General features: G+C 30.6%; 1 protein-coding gene across 1 annotated transcript; it reads right to left on the bottom strand.

Moving 5' to 3' along the window:
• Positions 1-8,214: 8,214 nt before the first annotated feature.
• LOC131036952 (uncharacterized) lies at positions 8,215-9,496 on the bottom strand. Its single transcript, XM_057968980.2, has 3 exons — positions 9,247-9,496; positions 9,020-9,154; positions 8,215-8,632 (listed from the first exon to the last, which is right to left on the bottom strand). Exons 1-3 carry the CDS (start codon positions 9,430-9,432, stop codon positions 8,438-8,440), a joined length of 516 nt encoding a protein of 171 aa, XP_057824963.1. The 5' UTR covers positions 9,433-9,496; the 3' UTR covers positions 8,215-8,437.
• Positions 9,497-10,351: the final 855 nt, after the last annotated feature.

Here is a 10,351-nt window from a genome sequence, read left to right as displayed (position 1 = left end):
CCATGAGGCAAGGGAACTAAATCCCAAGTTTGGTTAAAAATTAAAGTATCATATTCTTCCTTCATTGCTTTTTTCCAATGTGGTTGATTTTTATCTTGATCAAATGTTTTAGAATCATTATAATTCATAATAGTAGACATTAAAGCATAATTACAATAACTAACTCTTCTACCTTGAAGTCTGTTCATTCTAGCTAAGTATTCGTCACTATCTTGAATTAAAGACTTAAACCACTTAGGTCTTCTTTTAGAAGTAATGGATTCATCACTAGAAGAAGATTCATGAGGAGTAGAGTTATTATTATCATCATCACTATCACTAGAAGGAATAGAAAGAGATGCATTAGGAGTAGGGTTAAGAGGAGGAGTTTGGTCCTCCACAAGCACAACTTTTCTTTGAGAAAGTTCATCATCCTCCATTTTAGAATAATCATGAATGCCTTTTTCTGCAATACAAACATCTCTTGCAAATTTTACCTTGTTAGTAATAGGATTGTAAACTCTATAACCTTTAGTATTTTCATCATAACCAACAAAAATAAGAGGAGAATATTTAGCATCTAATTTTTGTCTTTTCTCCTTAGGTTTGTGAACATAAGCTATGGAACAAAAAATTCTTAAATTTTGGAAATTGGGCTTTCTACCAGACCAAACTTCTTTAGGATTTTTATCCTTTAAGGCTTTGGTAGGTGTTATATTAATTAAATAAGTTGCACAAGCCATACTTTCATCCCAAAATTTGTAATTCATATTTTTTGCATGAAATAAACATCTTGCCATTTCGACAATGGTCCTATGCTTTCATTCTGCCACACCATTTTGTTGTGGTGTATAAGGATTGGTAAGCTAATGATTAATTCCAAAATATTTTAAATAAATATTAAATGCATTATTGACATATTCTCTTCCATTTAGTATGAATAATCTTAATTTTAGAACCAAATAGCCTTTCTACAAACATATGAAATTTAGTAAACACATCAAGCACTTGATCCTAACTATGAAGGAAATATATCAATGTTCTCCTTGAAAAATCATCAACAAAGGTAAGAGCATACCTTGAACCTTGGATGGAGGGATTCTCCATGGGACCCAAGAGATCCATATGAACTAGATGCAATTTAGTATATGCCCTCCAAGATTGACCATAAGGAAAGGGTTCCCTATGCATCTTACCACTCATGCAACCATTAAAAACAATTTGAGAAGGAACAATAGTAGGCAATCTATCAACCTTATTTTCTTTTTGCATCAATCAAATATAATCAGAATTGAGATGGCCAAGTCTTTCATGCCATATAGTAAAATCAACTATAGTAAGCAAGGAATACTATGTAGGAGCAAATTCATAGAACTTGAATAAGTTATCAGTATCCATTTTAGAAGTAGAAATAATATTATTAGTTTTTGGATCAATGATATAACACATGCCCCTATAAAAGTTAATCTTATAATCTTGACAAAGTTTAGGAACTCAAAGAAAATTTTATTTTAATTTGGGAACATAAATAACATCATGTAATTTCCCAGTAGGGACATTCACATCACCAATAGCTTCAACTTTGCAAATATGATTATTAGCTAATTTAACAAAAATACTGGAAGTGTTAGGTTGCAAAGATTCAAAACATTCTTTATGAGAAGTAACATGCTGAGGTGCACCAGAATGAATAATCCACTCAAGTGGTTGAGAAAAATTATAAGTACATGTAAATGCATGATGAGATGAATTACCATTATTATTACCTTTCTTATAATGAGGTTTATGTTGTTGATTATTTTGGTTCATGGGATTTTTACCATTTTGCTTCTTAAAACAATTATTAGTCACATCACCATCCTTACCACAATATGTACAATGGGGCCTCTTAGAATAATTATTCTTTTGATTATTATTATAATTGTTATTATAGGATTTAGAATGAAATTTATTATTAGAATAATGATTATTATGATTATTATTATTATTGGATTTAAAATGATTATTATGATTTTAATTTTTAGACATAAAAACATGTTCAATACTTTTAAGAGTACCAAACTGAATTAATTTAGCCTCCTCTTGATATAATAAATTACAAAAAATATCACGTTAATTGAGTAGCTAAACTAGGAATAACAAGCTGAGCATGAATATTAGTAATAAATTGCTGAAATTGACGCAGAAGACATTTTTGAGAATAAGATGAATTAAAGGTATATCAGCTAGTGTAACTCCTAAATCAGTTAATTGAACATTAATAGAATCAAACTTTAATAAGAATTCATCCATGGTTTTAAAATCTATATACCTGATATCTTCGAGTTCATTTTGAAGTTGAATTTATCGGGATTCATTTGAGCTATCATAAGTTGTTTTTAAAATTCCCCATTCTTCATATGCTTTTGTACAATTACTAAAAAGAAAATACAATTTAGGAACCATTGAAATACCAATTAAACCAAGTGCTTCCTCATTTTAAGGCTTCCACCTGTCTTGGTTGGCTTGAGGAGCAGTTATATTAGGCTCTAAACTTTTATCAGTTGCAACATCCAAAAGGTGTTTGAAATGAAATATAAAAGAAATATGTGTTTTCCATGAATGATAATTAGAATTATTAATATAATTTCTAGAATTAAAGTAGACATGATAACAAAATAAATATGAACAAATAATGATTAGTTGTTAAAAAAAATTTACCCCTTTTAATTGAAATATGAAAAAAATAACCTCCTTGATTAAAAATTTCAAAAAACTTAGAAAAATATTATCAAGAAATGTTATTTTAAAATATTTAATAAAAAAAATGATTTAGAACTCTTACAAAATTAAATGACAATTTTATTTTGTATAAAAATAAATAAATATATTAAAAGCTTGAAATCTTTTATTGAAAGACTTAATAATAAAGTTTTAATAAATTATATAAACTTTAAAAAAAAAAACTTTATTACAAAAAAGTCATAAAAAAAAAACTTTACTAAATTTTTTTCTATAAATTAAGAACTTTATGAAATGAATGAAAATATAATATTAAAATATTATTCAAAAGTAAAGCTTATAACGTAAAGATTTTAAAAAATCTTTGAAAGAGGCTAAACTAAGTCAAACACATATTAGAAAAAGAAATACCTTATAAACAAATATAGGAGAACGAAAGGTAGGATACAAAGATGTTTGTTGCAAAGAAAAGGTTTTTTTAATAATGCAGATGCGTTATGTTCTAGGAACAAAAAAGTAGGTAGTGACAGAATCAAGCAGTTTTCTAAGATAAATAACGGTGTATAATGATGTAGAAACAGTACCAAGAAGATAAGAGTGCAACAATAGCAATGTAGGATAGCAATGATAAGATTAGGGAGTTAACAAAACACAATGCACAGAGAATCACATAGAGCAAGATAGAGCATTTCAAAGTATACCTCTAATTTAAAAAATTAATAAGATTTTAGTGAATCCCTTTTTTTTAATACAATAAACTTAAAAAAAACTTTTAACTAAATTGGATTTGAATATGATTCAAAGTACAAAGACCACAGTTTCAAATTTCTAATTTTTAAGTTTCATATCGATTTAGACAGAATTATTTGAAATGGATTTAAATAAAAAGATGTAAGATTAAATAAAAGAGCCTTATTAACCTGCACAAAATGTTATACTCAGATAATTTGCAATTGAAATGTTAAAACTTGCAAGCAAATCAGAGAAGCAACTAAATAATGAAAAATGTTTTGATGGCAAGCCTTTCGAACCTGATAAATATAAATTATAGAATGCAAGAAAACATGTTAGAAATGGAGAAGATTAAAGCTGCAGGCAAACTTGTTAACAAGTTTGAAAAAAAATAACAGAAAGAACTTATTCTCCTCTCAAGAATCCCTCCAAGAAGGTGAATGGTAACCTTCATCAATCTCAACTTGAACAAGAACTAGAAACCTACTCTAATACCATGAAAGGAAATACAAGAGCAAGGAAAGATAAACAAAATCCAAGTAAGTTTATTGATGAAATAAATGTTACCAAGAGAAATTTAAAAACCTTTGAGAAATCACCCAAATGTGAAGAAGGAGACATAAGAACTTTTAAAAGGGGAAAAGAAAAGAAAAACCCCTTGTGTTATTATGAATGAGGGAATGCATAAAATGAGAGAGAGAGAGAGAGAGAGAGAGAGAGGGAACAAGAATCTCTTTACAATATTCTCATTAAGAAGAAATGAGAGAGGAGACATCTCTTAAATAGAGATGAAGAGAGGAGTTACAAAGTAACTCCCAAATCTATGAATTTCACCATTCATAAAATGTGTGTGTCATGTTTCCACATTCTCTTAAGGAGGAAATCTAAAATTCCTTAATAAAGGAAAATAAAATAAATGACTTGTCCTCACACGTGTACAAGAGGACAAATTACATTTAGAGATTCCAAAGGAATATCTCAACTAAATACAAATAAACCTGAGCCAAGTAAAGATTAAATATTCTATCAATTAGGAACTAATTGTTGTTTCAATTTATCCACCATTTGATCCCATCTTTTTATTATCTCTTTTCTTTTTCTATTTCTCTCTAACTAAACTTTTTTCCACCAAATACTTGCATGACCCTTTAACTTTCTCTTTGATAACTTGACCCTTTCAAGATCACCCACTTCTTCATACTGAAAACATTCTTTCATATCATTGATCCAATCGATCAACTCTTCTAGATGAAGATTTCCAAAAAATATGGAAACCTCAATTTTCGTCCCTTTCCCAATCTTTGAAATGTCCTTAAAAAACTAGTCTCATAGGATCTTTGGCTACTTCTTGTTCTTCTTCAAATTGATCTTCATCTTCAGATTCATTCTTACTTCCATCTTGTGCCCTAATATCAACTACTCTACATGGCTATAGGCATTTCTTAACTATTATTACCTAATAAAATGAGGATAATTAGTAAATGTATGAGTTGTAAAATAATTATTAACTTATTAGATTTTATAATCTTAAAAAAAAACTCAAATTAAATAAATCTATAGTTGTGGACCCCAACATATTCATTATTTTACCAAGTTGTCTTTTTTACTATATAAGAATGTCATATAGAAACACTTCTTTTATTTTTTTATTCAATTTCAAACCTAATTATTTGACTAAAAGGTTAAAAGATAATATTTAATTTAATTTAATACTAAATTCTTAGATGCCTTTTGAATGGATAGGCTAATGTATTCTAGATTTAGTGAGCACTATATAAGATTTTTGATTAAATTTTTCAATAAAAATTAAATGTAGGGATTTAAATTCATTCTATTGTTTTTGATTAAGGGTAAAATAGGATTTGAGGAGACCCAAAACCCCATACAATAGGTTTTGAAGGGACTTAAAACCCTCTAATTTTCTATGGATTTGGAACCACCAAAGGAACACTACCAATAGATAAAACATAGACAAGAAGCAGCCCAGCCACAGTCTAATAATACAAAATAAGCATTAAAATCTTAGTGGCAAGAGAAGAAGGCCAAAGCCAGCCCGGAATATTCAATTAAACATTAACATCAAGAAGAAGGCTCCCTCAAACATACACATGGGTTTTGTCTAGGTTCTCACAGCCTTATCCTTGAGAGTAAAGCCTTCTATAAATAAGATGATTTTCAATATCTCCACCTCCAAGGGATGAAAAGGAAAGAAGATAGCGAAAACACCATCAACAACTTCCTTGCAACCAAACAAAACAGCATCCTCAACCCCCCAACATCACTTCCAGGCCTTTCTAGAAGCATTCAACTCCACCACAATAAGAGAGAGGTCACCTCCAACTAAATCTATCTCCCCCTCCATAGAAGATAGGACCACCTTAATAGGAAAGACCAGAAAAATCTTAATATGTACACAATAAAGCCCAACAAACAAAGGCATGGAACCCAGAAAGAGAGGGACAAAAAAACCCTCATCACTAAGATACCCAATAGTGAAAAGAAAAACAAATAGAAGACCCAACCCCAACAATAGAAACAAGGGTTTTGAAATGGCCCCCTTAACCTTCCTCTAAAACAAAGGAACAATGGTTTTTACAAGGATCCCATAACTTATATAGTCCACACCATGGGGATTTACAAGGTTCCCCAAACCAAAAACATTGGGTTTTAGCATGGTTCCCAGAACCATCATAGAATATAGCCATAACAGCCACCAGGGACAAGGTGAAACCCCAAAAACCACAGAAGTTCCCATATTAGCTTAAGATGAGATATCCACCTCCAAAGCAGCCATCAGAGCATCATCAAAGGATCACCCACCCAGTGCTACTCGGGCTGCATCTATGCATGGGTTAATAACAAAAACACATCTCCACCTCAATAGGAGATGGAGTCACCTCAAAAGATAGAGAAATAGAAAACCCATGAGAAGGAAGAAATAGAGAAGAACAAGGATAGCCGATGAACTAATGATAATAAAAAGCCACAAAAGAGGGGAACTAGAGCCTTCTAACAACAACAACAATTAGATCACCTAGAACACCCAGAGGTCCAAGAAAGATGCAACAACAAATGGTAGGAGATAAAAACTAAACAACAGAACATGGGCTTGGAACAACCATACCATACCAGACATGTGAGCTCAAAGAAGCATCTACACAAAAACCTCCCCTCCAATCTTCTGCAACTAGTTCAGAATCATCTCCAACAACCCTGCCTGCTAAAACCTAACTCGATAGCTCCCGCCTCTCCCTCCAAACCCTTGACCATCCTTAGGGGACATAATACAACATAGCTCCGAACCCAACAAACCATCTAACCAAGTACACCAAGCTAACAGATGTTGGTAGAGGGGATTGAATGTGTCCTCATCATCGTCACCAAAGTCATCATTGCCACCTTTAGCCTCCCCTACAACTGATCCTATCACCTTCCCACCTGCACTCCTCATTTCAAAATTAATTAATTAATCTGATAAAAAACATTTTAAAATTATGTATTTTAAGATTTTAATAGTTTAATTCTATTACTTTATATTAAGATAAAAAATTCTATAATAATTATTGAGTTGCCTAAAAATTTTAAATAATATATTTTTCACAATAAAAATCAATCTAAATATTTTAAATATATTAATCTAAGACATATTGTTCTTAAGGGCCTACACACAAGTAGCAAAAGCATATAGAAGGTGTTATTATAAGGAATAACATTACAAAAAAATTCATAGATAGAAATTGAAGCTAAAGAATTATTAATAAGATCAGAGAAACTAGGTTGTCAAATTTAGTATATAAATTTTCCTTATCAATTATGACAACTTATAGTGTGGTTGTTGACTATTTTTCAGGTTATAGTATAAGAAATTTTTGGTTTGTTTTGTTCATCAGCTATGATAACTTATGGTGGTGTTGTACAATGATTTTCAAGTCATGGTATAAGAAATTTTTGTCATGTTGTTTATCAACTATGATAACTTAAATACATTTTTTTAATTTTGTACCAATCACATAGAAAATTAGTGATGTGGCCATTAGGATTAGGAAACAAAATGAGGATTATGGGTTTGGTAATAATTTTAATGCCTCTAAATCCTCATACTACCTTATGGAGGTATCAATACTAGACCAATCACAATTTACTAACATCTAAGAAAAAATATTTAATTAAATTATAAAATTGATTTATTATAGAAAAAGGTAAATCTATATAATCTATAAATATAATTGTAATCTATATACACATTTTGAGAATATCCATAGCATTAAAATAATCTTTTAATTTATTTTTGTGTGTATATATATAGAACTACTTTATTATAGAGTAAGATAAATCCTTACAACTCACACATAGTTCTAGTCTCAATACAAGTTTAAGATTACTCAAACCATTAAAATCCTTTTTTAATTTAGATTTGTCTCTATAATTTTTTTGGGCATGGGATTTTGAGTGGTCAAATTTAAATTGTAATATACAAAAAAATCAAAACTATTTATCTTATATCAATTAATCATCCTCTTATATCATTTTTTTCTTTTGAAGCACTTAGTGGTGAAGCTTCTTCTCTTAATGAAATTTTATGTTCTTGTTCAAATTTCTTTTGTGATAAAATTTTATAGTGCAATATGTATTTTAGGAATTTTTTTAATAGATTTCCTTTTCAAATGAATCAAATCTAATGCTTCCATATACTTTAATGATTGAATCATATGCATAGAATTATTTATGCAAAATGTTAAAACATACACATTTGGCTTTGTTCAAAATATAAGCCTTGCTAGAAAAACTATAGAATTTTAAAGTGCATAACTAAAGTTATAGAAACATTATTTGTAAGATCAGATGGACCTACATATGGTCCGGATCTCCACACTTAAGGTGTACAAACTTAAAATATACCTAAGCTTAAAGATAACATATTTATAACATATATATATATATATATATATATATATATATCTATCTATCTATCTATCTGCATACATCATTTATCATGATAATTCTTCTATTCGGTAGGAAAGATATTCCGGGTATTCCACAGCTGATTTGCCTGGCCGTTCGGGGTGCGCAGCGTAATTTTATTGCCCTGCACACCCTCTGCAGTCCAGACCTTGCCATGCGCGCCAATTATGTAGCCTCCCTCTTCAGTCCAGAGCAGACTCTTTTCATTGGAACCACTTTTATAGTCGGTCAAAACCACCTACACGGTCAGTTTTAAACCACACATTAAGCAGTATATTAAATCTAGATAATGTTAATCAATTTTAAGTGCTTAACACTTTTAAGTATAGAAATGTATTCTTATTGTAACAACACATTAAACAACATATTAAGCGTAGAAACTATCAGTCAATTATGAATGTTTAACACTTTTAAACTTAAAAAATGTAAGCTTAATATGTGTAACAACCACACTCTATCATGAAAACCAATATTTAAAATCACTGGGCCAAATTTAAAAACACAAAGTAAAGAATCTCTACAATATCAGTTCACGGTTGATTCAGAGGAGTCTATACAATAATACCCTCTGAATTATAATCCTACAATAATACTCTCTGAAAAATAATCAATCACTCAATAATACCTCGTTATCCTTATCACAAAGGGCCTGCCCAGTGGCCGTGCTCACAAGAACAAAGACCCTTGGAAATGGAATGGGGCCTGGTGGCTTCAGTTGATCATTATCATTATTATTCGGTGTCTCTATTTTCACCCAGATCTGTACATGCACACACACAATACCTACATATTAAAAGTGATTCATGAGGACAAGTATCAGTGAAGCTAACACAGTGAAAGTAAAACATTTACCTGAGTTGGTTCAACCGGATTATGGCTAACAAGCGCTGGCCTGCCATTTTCGATACCCAGGTCCTTATTAGGATAGGCCATACAGCTGACACGATCAATCTGCCCCTGTTCATCTGGACGGACTTCGCGCTTCCAACACGAACAATTACCGCATATCGGGGTCTTAATTTGCTGGCAGGATGCCATACTTGCTTATCACTTAAAAAATAAGATGCAGAAAGCAATGAAGAAGACAAATGAGTCGAGTATGTTGTGCTTGTGGTTTGAGGTTTGATGCTGTTTATATAGGACAAGAAAAGGAATGTTAGTTTATAAAGATGTATGAGTGGAAGGGAATGGAATAAAAACTTTTTAACTTTAGAATGGAATTAATTCTTTGATGTGGTATACAAAAGATTCAATAAGCTGTCACACTCCTGTAGTTTTCTTTTTTATTTTTACATTTCTCTGATTGAACTTTCGAAGTGTGAGCATGCGGAGAAGGGTCTATGATTGATTTATTAATTTCGACGTATCTAATAAAAATTTGGTTTTAATTATGATGTGATAGATCTATATGCCCTAATCCAAAGCTCTAGTCGTACAATGATGTTTACAAAGTTTGTAGAGATCAACAAGCCTCCTAAAAAATATGAATTTATGCACGCTTGTAATGATCGAAGTCTACGGAGAAACAATATATAAAAATGTTATGGTGTACTTAAGGAATATTTCTAATAAAATGTCTCAAAGAAACGTAGTCTCATGGAATGAGATGATATCAAGATACACACAAAATGGGTTTGCCAAATGTGATCTCAAAATTTCCAAGTAGATACACATGCTTATACATTTATGAGCATGTCCAAAAGGTTCTTATAATAATAAATATAATTAAAATTTAATTTTGTTTCTGGTATGATGGATATCCATGTGCTATTATATAACTCTAGCTTTGTCATGTAGTCTAGCTTTGTCATGTAGTCTAGAAGAAAGATTGGAAAGTTTGTGGAGATTGACCTTAACTATGTAAAAAATTTCCTCAAAATGTGTTTTTATGCATATACTATAATAATTTTTTTATGGATTTGGTTGTATTGAACAATGTTGAAAGCTTACAGTATAA

This window comes from Cryptomeria japonica, chromosome 11 (genome assembly GCF_030272615.1).
Source record: "Cryptomeria japonica chromosome 11, Sugi_1.0, whole genome shotgun sequence".
NCBI lineage: Eukaryota > Viridiplantae > Streptophyta > Pinopsida > Cupressales > Cupressaceae > Cryptomeria > Cryptomeria japonica.
Note: the sequence above shows the minus strand (reverse complement) of the source record. Positions and strands in the feature narration are given on the sequence as shown.